At 42.8% G+C, this 24,018-nt stretch overlaps 1 protein-coding gene across 2 annotated transcripts; it reads left to right on the forward strand.

The window, feature by feature from the left end:
- Nucleotides 1–106: 106 nt before the first annotated feature.
- Nucleotides 107–24,018, forward strand: LOC119442240 (threonine--tRNA ligase 1, cytoplasmic-like). Of its 2 annotated transcripts, none has more exons than XM_037707041.2 (17): nucleotides 107–174; nucleotides 548–586; nucleotides 1,678–1,859; nucleotides 3,063–3,178; nucleotides 6,987–7,234; nucleotides 8,438–8,581; nucleotides 13,567–13,713; nucleotides 14,651–14,749; nucleotides 15,921–16,016; nucleotides 16,106–16,176; nucleotides 17,194–17,356; nucleotides 18,891–19,028; nucleotides 19,123–19,200; nucleotides 19,377–19,477; nucleotides 20,175–20,276; nucleotides 22,562–22,749; nucleotides 23,836–24,018. In XM_037707041.2, the coding sequence occupies exons 1-17, from the start codon at nucleotides 118–120 to the stop codon at nucleotides 23,976–23,978; spliced, it is 2,112 nt and encodes a 703-aa protein (XP_037562969.1). In that variant the 5' UTR covers nucleotides 107–117; the 3' UTR covers nucleotides 23,979–24,018. The 2 variants fall into 2 exon arrangements, with proteins under 2 accessions (XP_037562969.1, XP_037562968.1); XM_037707040.2 differs by having other exon boundaries at nucleotides 166–296.

Consider the following 24,018-nt stretch of genomic DNA (forward strand, 5'->3'; position numbering starts at 1 on the left):
ACTATTGCGGCGGCCGAGATAAACGCCACGAAAACGAAACTGAAACATTATGCGGTTTGTTGTCGACTGCGAGTCGGCTTCGAGTGGTCTGGCCAGGCAAGTTTTCTCTTTTACATCATGGCGGCCAACGTGTCGGACGAAGTTGAAGCGATGAGTTTAGGCGACCACGAAAAGGCACGAACAAACTAAACAGTTACTTTATTACTCTCACACTTTGTTCGACAATGCGATTGCCGTTGTGTTTCCGCCTAGCGAAGCGCTATGGTTATCCTGCCTTGGTTCGTACGAAGAGCAGGGTCTGTGATGTTCCCTATCGTCACACGACTAGCTTAACATTAGTTCATTCATTCGTGCGGCGCATGCCTGTGGTAGTTCTTAGCAGTGTAAACGTAGCACGCCTTTTACAAAATTTTAAGGCTCCTGCACTTAATTTTACTTGGCTACGATACGAATGTCTTTACCGTGTTGACGCAATCTTGTACCGGTATTGAAGTGCGCCGGCACCCTTTGTACGCGTATTGATCGTTTACTTTTGTTGTTTCTGCAGGTTGCCGCAAAAGCGGAATCGAAAGCTCCTGTCACAGAGGTAAGGTTTTAAGTTATTCTCTGTAATGTCAATATAAGCGACGCGCTGCATCCATGCGATCAGGGCTCTTCGACCTGGCATGTGGTTCCGGATGATCGTTCACATTGCTATCTTTTAAAGAATCCAGCAAAATCATTCCTTGATAGGAACGTCGGCAGTGGGTATTGAGGTGCACTTTTTTTCTGCTTATATTCAGCTGATTTGAGCACGGCACTTAGCAGCATTCATTTGCAGATGTTCGTTTCTAGTATTTAAGCTGTGTAAATTAAAAACACTTTTGTTTGAAGCAAATCTTCTTCATTTCTTTAAAGAATTGTCTTTTTTTAAATAGATCAGCCCACGAAAGTTGTAGATGTTGTGCAGTGTTTCCAGAAAATAGCGGAACTCGACAAAAGAGCTGATGTAAACGTGCCGAGTCGTCGTTCTTGCATGCTTCCCGTTATCTTTGTAGCTGTCAAGAATTAAGCACCGCCAGTTCCATTCAGCCCAGAGATACTCAAGCGAACTCAGCAACCGTACAGTTTTCTTCTGATCTGACTGTTTCTCAACAATCAAAATCTTTTAATTTTTTTAAGGTTACGTGTAAAACAAATAAAATCAAGACGTCTATGTCAAAAGTGACATTGGTTTAGTGCCTAAAAGGGATATATGACTTTTGGGCACTTTAAATACAAAAGAGAGAAGTATGCTACCCTAAACTTAGGATATACCCTCTTCATTGCATTAATCCTCAGATGAGAGAATGCAAGCAACGTACTGTCTTCCAGCTGCTGCTCAGACTGCCCCTTCGATGTTCTGCCTAAACTTTTTTTCTTCACAATTTACTTGTAATGAAATTGTTTGCTGAAAAAACGTCACCCTCCAGGCTTCTTGTTGTGTTAATTGCATTATATCAAACCCTGGCCATGGCGGCCACATTTCGGTACGGGCGAAATGCAAAAATGCTTGTGTATCATGCATGCATTGGGTGCACGTTAAAGAATCCGAGGTGGTCAAAATTAATCCGCAGTCCCCCACTACTGTGTGCCTCATAATCGGATGATGGTTCTGGCACATATAAACCAAGAATTTTTTTCTTTTCATTATGGCAGCTGAAGCCATGGCCAGCGTTCATTGAAGAGCGTATCCGGCTGTGGGATGAACTGAAAGCACGCTATGATGCAGAGCTAGCAGCTAAGACCAGTGTACCCATCACGGTTACATTGCCCGATGGAAAGCAAGTGCCTGCGGAGTCATGGAAGACTACTCCATACCAAGTTGCTGCTGGCATAAGGTATGTTACATGCTAGCAATTTATCTAACTGCATTGAAATGCAGTGCAGTGCTTCATTTCTCTTGAAATATTGTCTCCATTCTGCTATCTGTTTGCTGTGTGTTCATCACACAAAGCACTAAGGCACGTCAGTTCATTAAAAAGATGGCACAAAAACACAAGCAAGCCTTTTATTTAAATGATTAGGCTGTCATTATTACTGGTTCACAATTTGTTCACTTTTGGTTTGCTTTTGTTAACACTTTCCGAAATGACATTAAAGGAAAATAAACATTGGCAATAAAGCTTTTACATGCAACTAAGTTCAAACTAACAAGCATGCTGCTGTTTTTTATGAAGCCCAAGCACTTCCTTGTTTTACTTGGAGTGCATGGAACGTGCATGTTTCAATTCCTTGCCTCATGTGCAACAAAGTGTATTTGTTTCTTCCACATTGAGCAGTGTTCACATAGTTAATCAAAGTGTGTTGAAGGCTAAAGAAAGGAGATGGTTTGGGTGCGTTATGTTTGCCTGTGCTTATTCTGTCATTCTTTTTCAAGCCACCTCTGTGACCTTCACTGGGGTGTGTACATGTTTTGATAATAAAAAAGTCATAGAGGGGGAAAACAATGTGATTTCATTGGAACTACAAAAATGTGATTGGTACTAGTACTTTTTCTTGTATGATTGTCATGTCATACCTTTCAGTGTTTGCGTCAGTCCATGCAGTCTCTTGCTCACAGCTGTGTGTCGATGCTACAATCTGTCTTTTCTTTTTTCTGCAACTCTGGAGGAACACCCCTTTTGTGTCTTTTATTTTGTTTTCCCGTGTTTCACTTTTGGCTGTTATTTAGCTAAGATCATGTAACATTCCTGCAGCTTACTACAAATTTTTTGCTGTGATACTATGTTCAAAATGATGTACACAGTTAATGATGTCTGCATGGTTTCTGTGTCGTTTATGCATAGCAGATCTGTCCTTATTAGACAGTAAACTTGTTACACCCGCGGTAGGGGGATTTTACCAGAAAAAGAAAGTGATATTTTGTCATGTTTATGAAGATATCATCTGCAGCATGTTTTTTCAGACGTTTCTTCTTATAGGGACGCGTAATCTCATCTATGTCATCTTGATGAGGCCTACAAATTATTTTAATTGCATTGTTTAGTTGTTTTACAAAGAGCTGCCATTCACAATTTGCCTTTCTGGCTTTCCAACTGCAGCAAGGGACTGGCTGACAATGTTGTTATTGCAAAGGTAAACAAGGTCCTTTGGGATTTAGATCGTCCCCTTGAAGAGGATTGCACCTTGGAGCTGCTAAAGTTTGATGACAAAGAGGGTGAGTCAACCCTGAGATAAGAAATGCTACAAGTACGTGAGGCAAGATTGCAACAAAAGATGCCAATAGCCCCCCACGCAGTAGTGTTTAGTATGCATGCATTTGGTGCAAATGGGGTCAAATTTGATTTGGTTGTTACACAGGTGCGAGTGCTTACCTGAACTCTTAGGGAAACCTTCGCTATGAAAACATTGTAGACGAAAGAAGTGTGACATATTGTTTTGTTGGCAGAAGGAAAAAAAATAGAAAACGGGAAACTGCGTTACCCTTAGCAGTGCAGTGTTCATTTTGTTCTTCCCTAAAGTTCGCATGGCCTGCATTTGTTGCATGGGCATTGCATTCATGTACTTTGAGCCCTTTCCTACTGCAGTGAAATCTTCGAGCATTTGCTTTTACAATGCTCAACTCTAAGCAGTTGTTACTCTGTGCTGCTGTGCACTTGGTCTTTCACAAGCTTCTAAGACTGACTTTTTATTTCTAAATGGTTAAGGTTCACGTTGATATGAGGCCCACGAAGCATTTCTAATATTTCTTTCAGCTATAGGGCTACATTCTTGTCTGCAGTGTACCTCCCCTTTCTATGTGTGCTGTGTTGCACTGTCTCACTCTCTTCTCTCTTTACCTCCTCCCTTTCCTCCTCTCCAAGTGGCTGGGTGCGGTGTCCCTTCCAGGAGGCAGCCTTCTCCTCTTTCCTTTTTATTTTTTTGTTGTTGTGGTATTTGTATGTTTTCATGAAAACAATAATGTATTGCATACTGGGGCAAGCAGAAGGGGGTGGGGAGTTCACTTTTGTTTACTGTGTTCCAAAAACCATACACTTCAACCTGTAATGTTTCAAATTGATATGCAAATACATGCCCATAATAAGTATAGAGGAAGTTGCAGTTTCCCTTATACCAAGATAAGTAAAAGCACTAGGCATAGTAATATAACAATAAAAAAGGAGAGTGACTGTTCAGTTCCTGAAAATGACACAAAATTTCACAGCTTCAAATTACTGGGCTGTGATTTCATAAAACGTTGGAATGATTAGTGCATATGCCTGGCTGCTTTCAACAAGGTCACATTATTTGTATCCCAGTGTGATGCCACCACTGTACATAACCTTACTTCTGCCATGCTGGAAGTTTGAAATAGAAATTTTGCCTTCTTGCAAGGTAAATGTATTTTATGACGTCGCTTTCAAGTCTTTCGTTATGCACAGCGAGTACGCAACACATAGCCATTTGGCGCCTGCACAGCCTGAGGCGTCATTGGAGAGGAGCTTTACCTTATTGAATTTTTTGTTCTTACCTCCTGTTCTCATGACATCATCTTGGGATGGGATTTCCTTTTGAGCCATCATGCCGTCATTGACTGCGCTCGCGCCGAGGTTGTGCTCCTTCCTCTTTGTGACACGCCATTTGAAGAGCAGCCTCCTGCCAAACTTGTCGTCACAGAAGACTTTGACATACCTCTGTGGTCGTCTGTGATCGTCCCCTTGTCGTGCGACTCCCTGTGTGACAGTAGTGTGCTTTTTATGACGACTGACCTCTTCGCCCGTTGCTGAATGGTTCCTCTGCCATTCGCTGTGCTTGATTTTCATGCTGGTGCTACATACATGTGTCTTTCTAACTCAACGGCGCTTCCGCTTCATTTGTCACGTCGCGATTGCCTTGGTCATGCTGAACCAATGCGCTTGCTTTTCAACACGCACGGAGACCCACCTGCCACTTAAATCGCCACTGTAGATCGTGTGCCTTCAAGTTCTTCACCACAACCCTTTACCGCTTCAATCGACCGTAACCTTACTCCAATGCAGCACGACGAGCTTCTCAGTCTTCATCAATTCAGCTCTTCATGTTGCCTGATGCTGTCACTCTTTAGTAAGCAGTAAAACATCTTATTTAAATGACCATAATCGACGTAAAATCTTAGGGAGTCATCTTTCTTTTTAAGAAGAACGATTGGGGATGCCTATGGACTACTTGATGGCTGAATTACGCCGCGAGTAAGCATGTATGTCACCTCCTCGTCAATAACCCGCCTCTCTGTGGCTCGAAACCCTGTAAGGTCGCTGCCGCAGAGGAGCATGAGAGCCAGTAAAAAGAGGTTGTGTGGCAATCAAATGAAGATCACGCGAAAGGATGTTTATCCTTTACTGTGCATAGATGACACACTTGACTGCCTACAAGGAGCTGAATTTTTTAACAGCTGAGCTGTTTAAGCCGACTGTTAGTCCATGCAGAGCGAACAGAAAATGTTGGCCAATCCTGGCGGTAGTGCAGAAAGGGTCCAAGCGCAATGGCACATACCCCCTGTGAACTAGCGAAGATGTTTAAGCTCGAAGATGGTCCGTCGAGTGTACAGCGCGAAACCTCCGCGTGGCGATGACGTCACCATGTGTCGCCTAGCAACGCTTCGCCCCAGCTGCGCCGACCGCATCGAGCCTCGCCACAGCTGTGTGAGCCGTGACATCATTGCGCGTGCCGCATTGCTTTGCCTTAGCTTTGCCGAGCCATGACATCACCGCACCGTGTGGAGTATCCCGAGTATCGCGCCGCTGAAACGGCAGCGAAACGTCGGCAATTCGCAGAGGATTCGTGCAAAATGTGGCCGAGTCTCGAAGCATAACCTCGCAAAAACTTGCCCGAACCGAGATAAAGCTAGGTGAGGTCACCAGCTTCGCTGTTTGCCCAGTCTTCGCACCACTAGTGTGAAGCTGCCCCTAATTTTTCTTCCTTAGATCTTCGCTCTGGATACTGGCAGGTGCCCATGGCCGAGGCTGATCACTGTGAGACCGCATTTGTCACACCCGACGGCTTGTATGAATTTAATGTCATGCCGTTCGGCCTTTGCAATGCGCCGGCCACATTTGAACGGATGATGGACACTATTTTGCATGGACTAAAGTGGCAAACATGCCTTTGTTATTAGACGGCGTTGTACTGTTTTCACCCGACTTCCAGACACATCAACGCTTTGACCTACCTGCCTTATGCAAGCTCGCCTTCAGCTTAACTTAAAGAAGTGTTTTTTCGGTGCAAAGCAGTTGACTATATTGGGCCATGTTGCTTCCAAACATGGTGTTTGGACAGCTCCAAGTGACCACCGTCACTGGGGGACGTGAAATTGTTCATGTGGACAGGCTCAAGCTTTATTATGAGCTCATCTTTTTTATGAGCCCATCGTTATGAGCCCATTATGAGCCCATCATCTCTCAAATCGCACGCTGCGCGATTTGTGAGGTGCATTCGCAAGCAGCCGCTTGTAATTCTATCGTTTGATGATCTGCGTACACGGAAGTTTCCATTTATTTCTCGGTATCCTCGGTGTGGATCAGAGAACAAACGGGGATAGCCGATATTCTAGTTGACATTAAGCGGAAGAAATGGAGCTGGGCAGGCCATGTAATGCGTAGGATGGACCATTATGGTTACAGAATGGATACCAAGAGTAGGGAAGCGCAGTCGAGGTCGGCAGAAAACCAGATGAGATGATGAAGTTAGGAAATTTGCAGGCGCAAGTTGGAATACGCTAGCGCAAGACAGGGGTAATTGGAGATCGCAGGGAGAAGCCTTCGTCCTGCAGTGGACATAAAATATAGGCTGATGATGATGATGATGATTCCTTTGCTGCAGCACTGAAATTTTGTTATATTGGAATCGCATATAAACAAGCTTCGTTATATGTATTGAGGTTATAAATACGTGGTGTTCTATGGACAAGAGGTTATGAAATGTGAAATACTTCGTCTTATTGAGAATTTCATTGTATTGAAGTTTGTTATATTGAGGTTTAACTGTATTTGTTGACAACGTTTGTGCAGGAGAACAGGTGTTCTGGCACTCCAGCGCGCACATTCTGGGGGAGGCATTGGAACGCCTTTACGGAGGCTGCCTCTGCTATGGACCACCCATCGAAGGGGGCTTCTACTACGACATGCATGTAGACCAAGGGGGCGTGTCGGCTGTCGACCACCCATCTATCGAGACGCTCATGCGCAACATTGTCAAGGAGCGGCAGCCCTTTGAGCGGTTGGAGCTGGCCAAGGAAGACTTGCTCCGCATGTTTGAGGTCAGGCTGCGTGAAGGGTTGACAACTTTTGACAATGCATGTGCTCCACTTACCAAGATTCTCTTTCTTCATTCATTGCCCTAAAGTTCATTGTTGATTACCAAAATAACACAGTTGTACGGGAAAAGCTAATTCTTCTATTCATATCTGGCGTAATTTTAGTAGCTTATTATACTTTTGATTTCATGCAGTTGCCCAACAGGCTTTATCAAGCTTTTGTGCGGCAGCCTTTGATAAGGCTGGCAACAAACTACTCCCGAGTATGACTGCAGCTTCTCTGGTGTGTGTGTGTGTGTGTGTGTGTGTGTGAAAACTTTATTTAAAGAGGTCCGGAGGCTCGACTTAAGCTGAGGCGGGCCGCTCCCACGTTGGCACTGTCAGGCCAAGCCCTTCAGCTACATCATGAGCACTCTGGACAGCCCTTAGTTTATCTTGAAGCAATGGTCTTTGGATTCTTTTTTCCCATTGTGTCCATTCTTCCAGGAGGCTGGGAAGGGTTGCGGGGCACCCTGCGAGCATATGTTTGATTTCAATGATGCCATTACAATCTTTGCATTCTATGCTAATCTCCTCTGGATATATTTTGTAAATGTGGTTATGGCGTGGAGTATGTACCGGTTTGCAATAAGCTCAGTGGGACTGCCTGAGGCCTGTTTAGTTTTGAGCGTGGCAGTGGCAATTGCCTGCGTCCTAGATAGTAATGTTTGGTAATCTCATTGTAAGTTATTAAATGATCTCTGTGTTGCATAAAACACATTCTTTCTTAAGTTTTGCTTACTAGAGTCATCTATAATGTTTTCATAGCCTGATATGACTGATTTCTACAATCCAGGCTCTCTTTACTTCGACTTGAAGGCAATTGTGTGAAGACATCAATCGTGCCAAATGTTATTGCCATGAGCTAGTTTGTCATGCGGAAAGTGCTTACAAAAATTAGGGAAGGCTGCAACTGCATGCCCTCACATGCAGGCTATTCTTTGTTACTCAGGGTGTTATAAGGCTTCTGAGAGGTTGTAAAGCTTGAAGCAGTAGCTCTGGCAGCATTCTTAAATCAAGACCTTTAATCACTGCTGGTTAATATAACTTCGTGAAAGGTTTACAAAGCATTACTTCTGTAGTGCCCTACAAAACTTGACTAATCTTTAGGTACAGCAATGTCATTGTATGGCACTGCTCGACAAACCTGTTTCTGTACGCATGCAGTACAACCCATTCAAGGTGCGCATCCTGAAGGAGAAGGTGCAGACACCCACCACGACTGTGTACAGGTGTGGTCCCCTGATTGATCTCTGCAGAGGACCTCATGTGCGCCACACAGGAAAAGTCAAGGCACTTCAGGTCACAAAGGTGAAAGCCCATGATTGGTGTATGCAGCCATGTTCATATCTTTTTCCGTGTCCATTATTTTGCTGGTAATAACTTGCACTATGTGTTTTTCTTTTTTTTTTTTTTTCAAACAAATTTTGAAAATTGCCTGTCGCAGATAGGACTGAAAACAGCAGCTTTTACTTAAAAAAAGTTGAAGTGTTCAGTAAATTACCAAGGTGCCATACTTAACTTCATAATTAATTACTTTACTGCCCGTGGCACAATTTCAGAAATGATGCTGGTTTGTATGCGGTCAAATCCAATTAGCGGAAAAACCGGGGAGCGCCACCAGTCTCGAGATATGTTTTTCTGAACGTGCTGCGGAATACATTATCGTCCTAATCAATATATCTTTTCGAAAGCCTCTTTGGCTCAGTGCAGAAACAAAATTAGAATGCCAATGCAAAATTTGGCAGATTTCGGGGATTATTATTTCAAAGCTAGAGCTCATCTCCAGACTTCTGCTTAGTGGATATGACTCCGTTATTATCCAGCTTTATTTTTGATGCTGCAGTGTGTACCATAATGTCGGTGATTAAATAACATATAATGAAAATTTATTAATTAACGAAATAAACATTGTGATTTGTACTGTAAGTAATGTTTGCTTCTTCAAGTAATCCACCTGCTTGATTTTCATCCTTAGCAAGGGCACAGCAAAGCATAGCAAGGACAAGCAGGCTAGTCGACTGACAGAGCTGTCACTTTCAGAATTTTCTTTTATGAAAGCATCTGTATGACACGTATGTTTAGTGCAGGGCCTGTCATCCAGCATTTGTCTGAATGCTGGATGACAGCACTCATTTGTCATTTGACAGCACTCATTTAGCTGTCATTTGTCTGAATGTTCAGAGTGAAAACGGGCACTGCAGCCCATCTACATGGCCCTGCATATGGGCCATCCTCTGAAGCACACATACAGTTCCTATCCTGGACGTGCGTCCTGAATGAGGCCTGGATGGGAAAATTGAGCTCAAATCAAAACTCTTAATATTGAAAAAATGAATTGAGGTAGGGGGGACATATATCGTGAAGACCCACATATAATATGAGGCCAGTAAACACTGGATGAGCCAATTTACGAGATGCACTGCCTTCTCATAGACTTGCCGCGCAATATCAAATGCTCTGGATGGCACAGATGAGCACATATAGGTGGAATTCTCCGGCAACGCATCATCGTAGAAAAGTGAAAGTAAATGAGCCGGCTGTTCTGTCACCCACACGCAGACGAGTTTTATTTGCGAGCAGGCAGCAAAAAATTTGTGATCTTCACTTGTCGCCGTGGCGGCCTTGCAGCGACGACAGCATCCTCAAGCTCAGCAAGGTTGCGAGCCAGTTTCTCCACCAGGCCCCACTTCTCTGCGAATGTGCTCATGATGGTCAACACACTAACTGTGTTGGACATGTGAGGACCATCATCCACGTCGTCATTCATGAGGATGATGTGGAAGCGCTAGAAACTGTAGGCGCAGGAAACACGTCGTGGCTACCATGTTTTGAAGTCACTATCAGTGGTGACAGCTGTCCGGGAGAGGTCCGTGTGCCCCAATTTAACTATCTATGGTCTGCGCACATGACATTTCATCAATTTCACGCTTGTTTGTGCCGAAAAAGGAAGTAAATACTACACACTAACGGCTTGGCATGCTTTAAGCGACTACTTAAGTGGTCAGACAATACATTAGTTTCAATGGCGACAGGGCAGGATATTCGTCATGACTATATATTTAACCCTTTAGCCGCCAACCCCGAGCTGTACTCGTCGCATGAGTTTGTACCAATATCGTCGACGACAAGTCACACTCGTCCGGCCCAATTTTCTGCTCCTTCCGCCGCCAAAGACGTTACGTATCACGGTTGTCAATTGCATTGCTTGCAATTTTCAACCCCAGATGGCGGTAGTTGTCTATGAAAAACCGAATTTCGTGTCTCTCGCGCATGTTTTAAGTCTAGCAACAGTCATTTCATAATGGCGCTTCGCAAGAAGAATGCCGGTGGTGGCGATGCTCCAAGGAAAAGAGGTGCTTCTTGGAGCAGTACAGAAAGCAGCATTAGTGACAACATGGAATTTGTTTCCGACAGTGACTCGGACGTTGTCTTTACCCTGAATATTGCATCAGATGGCGACGAGAGCGACGGCAATGACGACGATGGTGACACACTGAGCAGTGCAGGTGTGTGGCAGCGCGTGAACGCCGATAACTCACCACCTGTGCCTCCGCGGTTTCCCTTCTTTTCAGTGCCCGGAATCTTCCGACAGCCCACTGATGAGAATGACGTTCTCGGCTGGTTTCATGTATTTTTTGACTGGGGCATCATTGACCTAATCGTCACGGAGACGAACCATTATGCGGTAGCACACTTTGCTGCTCGGTGTACTAATTCTAAACAGAAATCACTGACGTAACATATATTTTCAAAATCGGAATTGCATGGAAAAAATTATGACTACTTAAAAAAATTGGCGATTTTGGTACGTTTTTCAGAAGTTAAATTGGGCGGTTGAAGGGTTACGCTGGAATTACTCATTGAGCATATATGGATTAACAAGGTTTTACTGATTTCATTTTGAACGACACGCACTACAGAACATGAATGCCACGCTGACCACATAACACAGAAATGGCAATGTGAATCGGTGTGACAAAACGTGGTTATAATGCGATTGAATGTGGATGCGTTCACAAATGTGCACCCCGCAGGTTCCTAGATGACGGCTCACAGTGTGCTAAAAACCGCTATTTAATACGAAGGGTGACATTAGCTGTTTATTTTTATTTATTTATTTATTATTATTATTTAAATCTCGACATATAGTCCTGTTTATACGGGATTACCAACGTGCGGTAAGTGTTAGTGATGCATATTACTACTGGGTGGAACTTTTTTTCCCTTTTTGTGAACCTAAAGTACCCCTTGTATTATCTTTGTGATCATATTATATTCAAGTATTACGGTGTTAGTACAGTTGATTAGCATTTTTACATGCCATACATGGTTTTTTGAGCAGCAACATGGATTGCACATTACAGTAAAATCTCAGGGATACGAATCTCGCGGGGTCACGTGGAATATTCGTATCACTCGAAATTCGTATCATCAAAACATACACAATATAAAAAAAAATGAATTTATATTTACCAGGAAAGATTTGTAATAGAGTAATCCCATTGATACCTTCCTTGCTCCTGTGTTTTCCCGGCTGCTACGTCGCGTTTTCGTGGTCCCGACCTAAATCCTATTGACTTCCGTGTTCCCCGTGATATGTCGCCAATCTGTAATGTTCCTCCATCTTACGTTGCGTTTGAATGTGGCGGTCACGTAAATTTAGCGGTGCAGCCAGCTTGTACGTTGCAACAAGCGACCGGCATGCGACGCAGCTGCGCGGGTGCCGTATCTTGAAAGCGATCTGCGATATGCGCAAAGTGCGCACCCGCATGGACCTCATTGTCAAAACGGTCTGCGATGTTGACAAAGTGCACCTAGTGCCGGTAGCTTCGTATGCGCTGTGCTTTCGACATTTAGTTCACGCTGAAATGAGAGACAGCGCAAAGGTCAATTCGTTTGCTGCTGCTGCTGCTGCGCTTCCTCACACCAGTGTTTCTATAGCGAGTGTCCTCGGTCGTCAAGCGAGATGTGTTAATGTTTACCTGTGCACGCGTGACATCGTGCTTGTTCATTTAGTTAGTAAGGGAATGTTTGCGAGTTTATACGGCTGATACAACTACTATCCTTACTTCGTACAGCTGTCCACTAATTTGCTATCGCAATCGTTGCTGCACCTTTCGGGCGAAACTGCGACTTTTTTTTTGCGGGTCCCTTGAAAAAGGTATCCAACGGGGTTCTACTAACCGTGTACGTTTTCTTCTTTCCCAAAGGCGTATAAGTGTGCGCACGTGATCTCGGGAATGTTTTCTCACGCCGCTGAATGCCTAAGCACGTCGAGTGCAGGGAGCGTTTTGGTCGTCGGGGCAGCTGCAGCGGTCCTCGTCTTCTTTCTCGTTGGTCAAAGCATGGTCAAAGCATCAGCTAGGCTGTGATGTGGTCCGGTGCACTTGATGGAGGAACCAATGAGAGATTGCACAGTTGCGTGACGTAGCCGGTTGCTTGGTGACTATAGATCCCCCCCAGATCCCACTGTGCCGGCTTGTCTGTGCCGGTCGTTCTGCTGGCTCGGCTGCCGCCACTGTTGCTCATGCATTCGTATGATCCGCAGCAGCGTGGCAACGCGTTCGGAAAAGCCGATTTTTTTCGTATTTAAAGCAATGTATTTTGGCTAGGGAATGTTACGAATTAGTATCACACCGAAATTCGTACCAGCCGGGGGGATTGTATCACCGGGGTTTTACTGTATATAATAATTTATCAATAGAACTCTTGAATTTTTTATGCTCATGTTTAAATTGGCCTTCTGAGCCTTCTTAAATTGCTTTCTTCTGCTTAATACTAAAAACAGTAAAAGAAGTGTGATGATATTGTTTCACGCTGACCTTTATGAAACTTAATTTATTGCATTAGCAATGTTTCCAACGTTCACCAGCTTTCACTTTCCATCAGCATGTCAGCTGCCAAGCCACAAGCCTTTTGTGGCTTTGGCAGGTCTTTTCTTTAGGCTTGAATGCGAAATAATAACAATTATATTACTTATATTGTCATTATTATTATTATTAGTATCACTATTATTAGCGTTGACAAGTGTTGCTGGCATGTTAGTCACAAAGATGTAAAAGTTAGCTGGTTGCTGTTGGTAACCTCCTAACATGTGTTTTACAAGCATAGCTGAAATTTCCAATACAGCTCTCAGGTACCATGATGACCTTTCAGATCTGTTGAATTTCCCTTGTTGGAAGCAGAATGACTTTCATAATGTCTGCTAGATTGGTATGAGTTTGTGGTTGCTGGTATGAGTTTGTGGTTGCACATAATGAAAAAAAAAAAAAATGCTCTCCTGTTCTGTCCAGAATTCTTCAGCATACTGGGAGGGCAAGGCAGACGCAGAGTGCTTGCAGCGAGTGTATGGCATTTCCTTCCCCGACACCAAGCAGCTCAAGGAGTGGCAGCGTTTCCAGGAGGAAGCCGCTAAGCGGGACCATCGCAAGATTGGCCGGGTTCGTGCATTTTTTGAAGAGCCTTATTGGGTTCACGTTGATGTTGTTTCCTTTTTCTTTTTAGGCACAGATTGTTCTTGGACTGCCCTTGTGTTCTCCTAGTGAAGTGATGCTTGCAGCGAGTGTATGGCATTTCCTTCCCCGACACCAAGCAGCTCAAGGAGTGGCAGCGTTTCCAGGAGGAAGCGCTAAGCGGGACCATCGCAAGATTGGCCGGGTTCGTGCATTTTTTGAAGAGCCTTATTGGGTTCACGTTGATGTTGTTTCCTTTTTCTTTTTAGGCACAGATTGTTCTTGGACTGCCCTTGTGTTCTCCTAGTGAAGTGATGAGCAATAGTGACATATTTTCGAGTGCCGGCTGGCATCATCTTAACTTCACCCTAGAACCAATAGCCAGTGTTAGAAGCTTCATCATACAAATGCTATATGGGCAGGAGTTATAGTTAGTGCAGTTTAGTAAGAGCATGGGACCAGCATTTTAATTGCAAAGCGTCATCTATTAGTTATTAGAATTAGCTATTAGGGCACCCATAGACATTGGGTGACCTAAAACCCAAACTCTGTTGTACCCCTTTTGCATTCTTTTGTACTCCTACCCAATAGCGTCCCCTAACTTTGGGTCCCCTATTTCTAGAACTCCTTATCTACATTAACATTGCGAAACTTTCATATGCAAGCACTTTTTTTATACTTTTGTTATTGCCAAGAGTCAGTGCTTTACAGTAGTGCAGTGTGAAAAAGCATGCTTGCCGAGCAAATGCAACGCGGCAAGTGCTACTGCATATTAGCATCTTGCACACCACTGTGCTAACGTGTTGTACTTTGTCTTCCTCCCTGGTTATTCTTGCTCCTGCATAAAGGTTATGACGTTGTTCATAGCCTCCTGCCTCTGCGTGCTTGGCAATCTTAATTGTGCGCTCGTGGTTTTCTTATGTAGGAACAAGAGCTCTTCTTCTTCCATGAGCTAAGCCCTGGCAGTTGCTTCTTCTTGCCCAATGGAGCGCACATCTACAATACCCTTGTGGATCTGATCAAGGCGAGTCCAGTGCCTTTGTGCAAATCTTGACACAGTGCGCGATAAAACCATTTTAAGAACATTGTGTTTACAATAATTATAAGCCCTGCTCACGTTAGTAGAGTTCCCTTTTTTTTTTTTTTTTCGCTGGCATTGGAACTGAAAGCGCTTGAATGTAGTTACTGTATCTGCAGAAATACGACACTTCTTTCCTTTTTTTTCATGTGTGCTTACTTATGTGTTTGAGAAAATAGTTCGCATTACATTCAAACACTTGCTCTGAGTGTAACAGAATATTTTCCCACCCAACTTTACACTTAAAAATGCGACAAGCCCAACTGCAACTGCCGTGGTTGCTTAGTGGCTATGGTGCTGGGCTGCTAAGCACGAGGTCACAGGATCAAATCCCGCCCACAGTGGCACACATTTCGATGGCGGCGAAATGCGAAAATACCCGTCTACTTAGATTTAGCTGCACGTTAAAGAACCCCAGGTGGTCAAAATTATTCCGGAGTCCCCCCACTACAGCGTGTCTCATAATCAGATCATCGTTCTGGTGCGTCAAATGCCATAATTTTTTTTTTTTTTTTTTGAAGCCCAACTGCAAGGCCAAAGTCGGTTTGAAAGTATACAAACATGCATCTCGGTTGGCACTAGTATTTATGTCATTCCTTATGGCAACTCACTTTTACTAGGTGGAGCTGAAATGCACTGATTGTTGTATTTGTATTATTGCTTGTACTTTTTGATAAAGAAAGGTTTGGTAAAAATGGCTGCCACAGGTTTAGTACACCTTACTTCATGGCATCATTGCACTAGGGCAACGGACTTCTACGCTCCCCTTTGCTTAATATTCACTGTAGCTATAGACAGTTAACCTCAACCTATTATTATTATCCTTTTACTGATTTTTATTATTATTATTATTATTATTATTATTATTATTATTATTATTATTATTATTATTATTATTATTATTTTGCTCTGATGGCTGCTTATAACCAGTTCAAAATTTTAGCTGTTACTCTGATGCCAACAATTAGAAATTATCATGCCATGCTGTTAAAATCTGTACTTTTATTTTATTTTTTAAGCTATTTTTCCTGTTGGCCGTTGCTTGAAATGCAGTTAACCTAACTGGAGCCTTTTGTGAGTGGTATAAAAAAAAAACATTTCAACTTCTGCCTTTCAGTCTGAGTACCGAAAGCGAGGATTTCAGGAAGTTGTCAGTCCGAATATCTATAACAGCAAGCTCTGGCAGACGTCTGGACACTGGCAGCACTATCAGGTAATTGTGTTACACTGCAGCTGCCTGCTCATATTCTGTCTTGTATAGCATTTGTTAATTGTGCTGTCATCATTATATTATTCTTGTAGGACAACATGTTCTCTTTTGATGTTGAGAAGGAAAAGTTTGCCCTGAAACCAATGAACTGCCCAGGGCACTGGTAAGAATCCTTGCTTTCCCTTTTTACGTAATTGTAAATTTTTTTAAAGTTCAGTTTCTTTCTATTATATACAAAGAGAGGAGCAATAGCTAAAGGCCATGTGGCCTTACATCGGCTCTTCTCTTTTCACAGTAGGAAGTCGGGCCAGTTTTTTTGTAGCCATTCACAATAGATGGCACAAGCTGGAACAGATGGCAAGAAACGAGTCCATTTCCCAAGTCCTTTTTTGTTGTCATTTTCCAGTTTGCACTATACACCATGGATGCAAGCCTAAAGAGGAAAAAAAGAAAGGAAACCAAAACAAAAATAAAGATTGAAATATTCAGGGCATGATAAAGAGCTTTCCTCTTTATTTGCCCTCTTGTGCAATAGGGAAGACTGATGCTAGCATACAAGTGGCAAGAGCACAGGTTCTCCCATGCCTGATGTCCCACGCATGGTTGCGATTCCATGAAATGAGCGAACATATTTGGTGTTCATCTAAGACCGGGTTTTTACATTTACACATACCTTTCAAACACTTAAAAATAAAATTCTGTAGGATTTCGTATGGGTACTGTGCTTTGGAAGTGTTTGTAATGTGGCAGGAATGTAAGTTTGAGACTGGTACCTCTGAAGCTGGTACTAACACTATGTAGGTTGCATTACTGGAGCATTCAAAAGTACCAGTAACAAAACAGTGCAGCCCATAAAGGCCAAATTCATCCTAATTGTTTTGTGCCTTGAATTTGTAAGGGCTAAATGGTGTTGCAGGCTTTTGCGCCGAGTCATGTCTCAAGCAATCTGCAGGTAATAAAACACAACTCGCTCTCCTTTAAAAGGAAAACATACATGATTTCTAGTGCATCACTAAATTGAACTCATCGTGCTGCAAACACACAACAAAGTAGCCTTTGCTCTGCATAAGTAATGTGCAGTGTATTCATTGTTGCAGATATTTGACCATTTTCTCAACGTCGCTCACAAAGGCATCACAGCCGTCCTTTATTTTACTTTTGTTTTTTTTCTCTCTCTTAGCCTTATGTTTGATGTACGTCCTCGTTCATGGCGGGAGTTGCCACTGCGAATGGCTGACTTTGGTGTGCTGCATCGCAACGAACTTTCTGGGGCCCTGACAGGTCTCATAAGAGTGCGCCGTTTCCAACAAGATGACGCACACATCTTCTGTGCACCCCACCAGGTGTGTTCCAGCAGCACATAACATCACCAGATGCAGTCATTGTCAAACTGCTGTTGTCTTTTCAACACTGTTTTGCAATATTCTGTGATAAAGAATGAGTTGAAAATGAATAAGCTAGCTTAATTGCCATGGGCAGGGAGTGACAGGTGTCACACTTAGTACTACTTAGCCATTTCAGGGCACAGGTTTCAGGCTGTTCAGGTTGCATTCTTGTAAACTCATTTGAGTCTGAAGCAGATTTACCAGTATAGACCAAATTTGACTAAGTTCAGCCAAATTCAAGTAAGGTGGGCCTCAGAATGGTCCCATGTCTATTCAAGAATTCTGCAGGAATCAGTCATAATTTAATCATTCAATTTTATAGCAAAATTAACTGTTACAGATAACAATAAGTTGATTGGCTTAAGCACAATGAGTTTGTTGACAAATCAGGCTGTAGGTGAAGCATCTAGGTAAGTACCATATTTGCACAAATCTAGCACACCCCCGAATCTAATGCGCATCCAATTGTCGTGGGCCTAAAGTAAGAAAATTAAACTGCACCTGAATGTAACATTTCCTTGATTTAAAGAGGAAGGTTATAGCATGCCCCTCACGTTCGCTTTAAAAAATTGACAGGCAAAATTTACTTTCATTTAGGGAAAACTTTTTTTTGAAGTTTCCATAATGAAAGCGATGCATCATCATCGCCATATCCACTTCATCAGCCACAGATACTAAGCACACAGGGCAGTATTCTCGAGCGATCACTTTTAGAGATACTATTATCACTTTCACAAGATATTGCGTGACTCTAAACATTGGGCTCTTCGAAATATGAGGCCGAGAGCATTCCTAGCACTCTGCGCTGATAGCGAGCTTGGCACAGTCCCAGAAATGCTTGTGGCTGTATAAGCTTATGCATCCGGTGCGGTGTCGCACGCGCGAAATCTCGTTCAAGATATAGTATCTGATAAAGTGATCATAGTCGAGCACATAATGACAGCAGCCTTCAAGAAAACATGCTCTGCCACCATCTCCTGTTGACAACGACACTGTTTCTGATGACTCTGGCAGTAGCTGTTGCCAACATCGTGAACACGGTTTTGATTTCTTATGTGATTGTAACACACAGGCAATTTTCGGACCCATTTTTTTTTTCTGAAAAAAAAAAAGGTGTGCGTTATATTAGTGCAAATACGGTATATCAAAGGATGCAACAGAAGATAAATGTGACAAATTCACATGCCACAGTGTTTTAACAGATGCAGAACCACCATCTGCACCAATATGAAAAAAGTGACATTCTAGCTGTAGTCATAAAGCATAATTAGGACATTTGTATTCTGTATTTGCTTGTATTTTTAGGTTCATGCACGATTACAGCATGAGATTTAATGAATGTAATGATTTTTTTTAGTGCCCGCATTTGTTGTAATCAGTTGTAGTGCATGTCAAATGAACCAGAAGTGTGTGTAGTAATTCTTTTTTTTTTTTAAGCAACATAGCTCGTAATGGCAATATGCAGTAACATTTTTTTCTTCTTGTTATGCAGATAGTTACAGAGATGAAGGGTGCATTGGACTTCCTGAAGCACATTTATTCTATCTTTGGCTTCACATTCGAGCTCAAGCTCTCCACAAGGCCAGAGAAGTATTTGGGAGACATTGAAGTCTGGAATGATGCTGAAAAGGCAGGTTTCTCGCATCACTATAGATGTTCTTTTTCTTTTTCTGCTCTGTAGCTGATCTTCTCATACTTAGGTGCTTTTTTATTTTGTGTTACAGCAACTAGAGCAGTCTCTCAATGAGTTTGGTTATCCTTGGACCCTAAACCCCGGTGATGGAGCATTCTACGGTCCTAAGGTAGGCTACGTGATACAGAATTCTTGTATGAAATATTAAACTGCTGTGTGAGTAATGCTGAGTAATAATGTATGAAAGAATAAATTGCTGGTTACGTTCTTTTGGGGGGGGGGGGGGGGACTTTATTCTCAGTCCTGTACATGCTTACCAAATTGGTGCACTTTGTTTCTCTGCAGATTGACATCACGATCATGGATGCGTTGCGACGGCAGCACCAATGCGCCACCATCCAGCTCGATTTCCAGTTGCCCATCCGGTTTAACCTAAGTTATATTAGGTAGGAGATTTAACTGCTTCAGTTGTGGTCTCTGTGTAGAAATCAGCACCATTTTCGCTGATTGTGTGCATCTTGGAGATTCATTGTACTGCAGGGGAAGCTGGGATATAATTTATAAACAGCTGTTAGGTGGAGACCACAGTTTACTGGTTTGATTCTTGAGCTTCCATTGTTCGCAGCATAAGTGACAAAAGAGAAAATGAGAGGGGGTGGAGACAGAGTGTTTCTTTTTGCTAAGTTTGGCAAGTCATGATGCACTGCACCACATAAAGCGTGCTGCTCGAACTCAAGCTCTAGTGCCTTCCATAGTATAAAGTTTTGTTTGAAGCATACAGTTGACTATAGTATGCAAGTTTTTGCAAGGTAAAACTTTTTATGGTGCTTTAGTTGCTTCTAAACATACAGGTTATTATAATATTACAGGTCACATTTGAGCATGCAGATTAACCTTCTCTTACTTGGGTAAGGGAAGACATTTCTGGTGGTAATTGGATGGGAGCTTTTGGTGACATTTGTTGACAATTATTTTGGTTATGTTAAGTTTCACTCAGACATACAGGCCATTAATGTTATTTATGTTACTAGCTGTGATGTAATGATGCACGGCATAACATTATTGTGCTGTTCAACTGTACCGCATGGCTTGTCTACATAAAAGATTGAATATAAGTTAACCATTGTTCTCCCGGCTCTGCAGTGAAAGTGGAGAGAAGATGCGCCCAGTCATCATTCACCGGGCCATCCTGGGCTCTGTAGAGCGCATGATTGCTATCCTCACCGAGAACTTCGCTGGGAAATGGTGAGTTCTCTTGTTCATCAGTCGTTAGACTTATATACGTGAGCCTTATATAGTCGAAGCTCTTCTTTGCTACCACATCAATTACCATTACTTCCCTGTTTTATTTTCCCGTGTATAAGGCACTCCTCTATATAACCTGTACACCCAAATGCAACCCTTTGAGAAAGAAAAAGAAAAATCCATGAGTACGACACATGCAAAAATAATTGTGCACAACAATGTTCAGGTATTTATAAATCAAAGGTTCGCAAAGAGAAAAACTCCAAGAACGCTTAGACGTTGGCGCTTTTATTGCCTGCTCTCTGCTAGACTGTTGTGTGCAGGTCACATCTAAAGATGAAGTTTGACATGTAAACTACATCCCAGCTTATTACTTAATTTTTTTTAAATCTTTGGTGGAACTTGCACACAAAACGTTATATAATTTATTTTGCCCCCTTTATGCATTTGTTGCAAAAGATCCACTTGTTTTCTTTTGTTGCATTATGTTGAATTTTATACCATACCATACTTATACAGAATGTGCTTTTTTTTTTTTTTTTGCGGCGCACACACGCATTATTCAGCAGTTGAGCATTCTAAAAGCCTCTAGCAGTTGTACTTACAAATTCATTTGCTGTAGTAGTACATACATATTTGTGTGTGAGAAGGGAGACACACTGATTATGCAATGAAGCATGCTGTGCTTTGATAACTGAACAGCAGGCGATGAGACAATGTAAAAAGCAAGTGTAGTGAAGTAAATGAGCAAAGGTTTTCATATTTGCACGTTGGATAAGTGGAAGCAAAGCAGCACACACAGGTAAAATGCATTTCTTGCAAGAATGGCTGCCAGTGGCCTTTGAAGTTTGCAGCTGCCGTGTGCAGCTTGTGTGTGCTATGCAGGCACGCTTTTCAATTCTTAAAATTCTATTTTATAACATAAAAAAAGAATTGAGGGTTTTATTTTTTTACAACAATGGGCACACCTGGTGTGGAAAAAAATACTCTGTCCTAAACATGTTGCTAATGTGTTCGAATGTCATTCTTGATGTTCCAAGCGTCACAGAATAAAGGACAACGCTGTTAATTTATGTGATGAATAGCATTCTCGTAGCTCATAGGAGCTCATCATAATATAGCATTCAGGGGTGCTGTAACGTAAAATGATTCCAAACTGTTTTGATTCCAATTTCTGCAATCAGCCTCCACGATTGGTCAAAACATTTTTGGGCCACTCCCAACTTCGCCTGTCTGTCACGTGACGTCACGAAAACCACAATAGCTCCCTATAACGTGTACACACTGATTATGCATTATTAAACCGGACAAAAGAAAAATAATCATTCCTGATTGACGCCTTTTCACCATTAGCCCTCAGTTATTGGTCCAATGTTTTCTGGCGACGCCCACTTCGCCTGTCTGTCACACGACCTCACAAAACCGCGAAAACTCACCACATCAAAGTGACGTGTACGCGAAAAAAATGCATTAATATGCCGAACAAAACTGAAAATTTTTCTGAATAGTCACGGGGACTGCCCCGTTCCGAAAGGAATAGAAGATGGCTGCCCGCCAATCGCTCAGGCCCTCGCTACTCGCACCTGCCGGTGAGGATGTGTTTATTTGTGCATGATAAACCTTTTTGCGTGGCAGTAAAACGTTATCGAGTCCTTTCGGCATGCATATGACATCGCTCTGCCAACTCTTCCTTGCTGAGGATCCGTTTTAGCGGCATTCTTATCCTTCGTTGCATGCCGCCGCGATTTTCGACCAGCCACTGCAAGCCAAGTAAGGTGAAGCGGACCAATCGGAGAAGCCGGCACCACCCTCTTCATGCGGTTATCAATTTTCACTGTGCTGGCCCCATTGAAACCCTCTCCACTAGAGTGTGCTCCTCGCCTCTTGTCAGCCAATTAGATAAGAAAAAAACGCTGAGTGTAGACAATGTTATTGGTTTAGAAAGCGAACAAAGGTGACCTCCTATAAACGATGAGAGTGTTGGATTGGGTAGTTCAAACAACGCTGCAGGTCACTGCCCGATGCTTGCGTCTGTGGTTACGTAAATTTGACGTCAGGAGTTGGGAATCAAAACAGTTTGGAATCATTTTACGTTATAGCGCCCCAGGTTTTACACTGGCCAATGTGCTGTTGTGAGCAGTGATAATGGAAAGAAGCAAACAAGGGGGGCATGGACAAAGGGACAGTGGTGTGGCATTTAGGGACATTTTTGTGCTCATGTGATTGATGCAAAAGGAGGAGAAGGAGAAATTATGTTCACGCTGAGTTACATGCCCTGTGCACAGGCCTTTCTGGCTGTCACCACGCCAGGTCAACCTGGTGCCTGTAGGCTCGGCTTATGATGAATACGCACTTCAAGTCAGAGACCAGCTGCGTGAAGCAGGTTTCCGTTGTGACGCTGACCTCGACCCTGGTTGCACACTCAACAAGAAGATCCGCAATGCCCAGCTTGATCAGTACAACTTTATCCTAGGTGAGTTTTTGTTGTACTGTTCATGGTTTCAGTGCTTGCATCTCGTGAGAGTAAGAGAGCAGGAAAACAAAATGTTGCGATGCCTCCTTTCGTTAAATCTCCTTCAATTATCATATCACCATTAACATTTTCGTTGCTGTAAACAAGTCTTAGTCGGTTTCATCCCCCCCCCCCCCATAAGTGCCAAGGACAAGACTTGTCTGTCTTGTCCACATGTTTGGGCGTTCTTTCTAAGTGCCAGTAATTGGCCAGGCTCATCCAATACATTTTGGCGTTCTGGCAAGTTTCCTCTTTGGCCTGCTAGGGGGCTGACGGACTCCGTTCATCCAGCAGCCATATAAATGGCGGCTGCCAGTTGCTTGGCTGCCCCCTCAGGCTTGTACGTTCTTCAGAAACAGGCCTTACTCGTCTGACAGCACTTTGTAGACTTTATTCTTTCTACAGCAAACAAAGAATATCCAACATGGCGGTGTGTTGTCTGTTGCAAAGGTTAAGCAACACTGGCAATAAATTCCGCAAAGATACATTGGTGTGGGAGTGTGGTGTGGGACTTTGCCTCGTACTGTGTTTTGAGGTCATATGAAAGCAGCATTCTAATCCTCCATAGCCAATCTTCAAGAACTTTGACTTCTCGCATCTGCAAGCCTTTCTCGACAAATGTTTGCTAGAAAGTGTACCTGTAGCATCGAGCAGTTGCGATGGAACTGAACTTCTATCAACTGTGAGATTTTTAGTCAACGTACATAGTTTTTGTTATTTTGTATTTTCAGACAGAAATTGTAATTTACTACCCCCGTGTTTTATATATTTTGAACTTGCAAAAAATTTGCTTTTCAGATGTGCAGTAAAAATTCTTTCTGAATGCTTTTTTTTTTATTTTTTGCCAGCACTCGGAGGGTTAACAGCAGCATTACATTTTGAATGCCTTGTTCCCCGTTTCCAATTAGCTCCTCGTTTCCAACTCTCTCTTATCTCTCTCTGTCTTCTTTTTCATACTTACCTTTGGTACATACTCTAGGTTAGTGTATGATAAGCAAAGAGCTTTCAACTATTTGTACTTATGTAACTCACTTGTCACATTTGCAGTTGTCGGTGAAAAGGAGAAGACATCTGGAACAGTGAATGTCCGTACACGTGATAACAAGGTGCATGGAGAGTTCTCCTTGAATGACCTTGTGGAACGTCTGAACCGCCTCAGGAGGGAATTCCTCCCCGATGACAAGTTTTGAATAAGTCATCAGCGGCATTAAATGCAAATTTTGTTGTGAA

Source organism: Dermacentor silvarum, chromosome 2 (genome assembly GCF_013339745.2).
Source record: "Dermacentor silvarum isolate Dsil-2018 chromosome 2, BIME_Dsil_1.4, whole genome shotgun sequence".
Lineage (NCBI taxonomy): Eukaryota > Metazoa > Arthropoda > Arachnida > Ixodida > Ixodidae > Dermacentor > Dermacentor silvarum.

Bases quoted from the DNA above. Each gene is read 5' to 3' on its own strand.
- LOC119442240 (XM_037707040.2), top strand. From the start codon at position 225: ATGCGATTGCCGTTGTGTTTCCGCCTAGCGAAGCGCTATGGTTATCCT. The intron at 3,179-6,986 runs GTGAGTCAACCC...ACGTTTGTGCAG, and splicing joins AAAGTTTGATGACAAAGAGG to GAGAACAGGTGTTCTGGCAC. The intron at 19,029-19,122 runs GCAGGTTTCTCG...TTTGTGTTACAG, and splicing joins TCTGGAATGATGCTGAAAAG to CAACTAGAGCAGTCTCTCAA.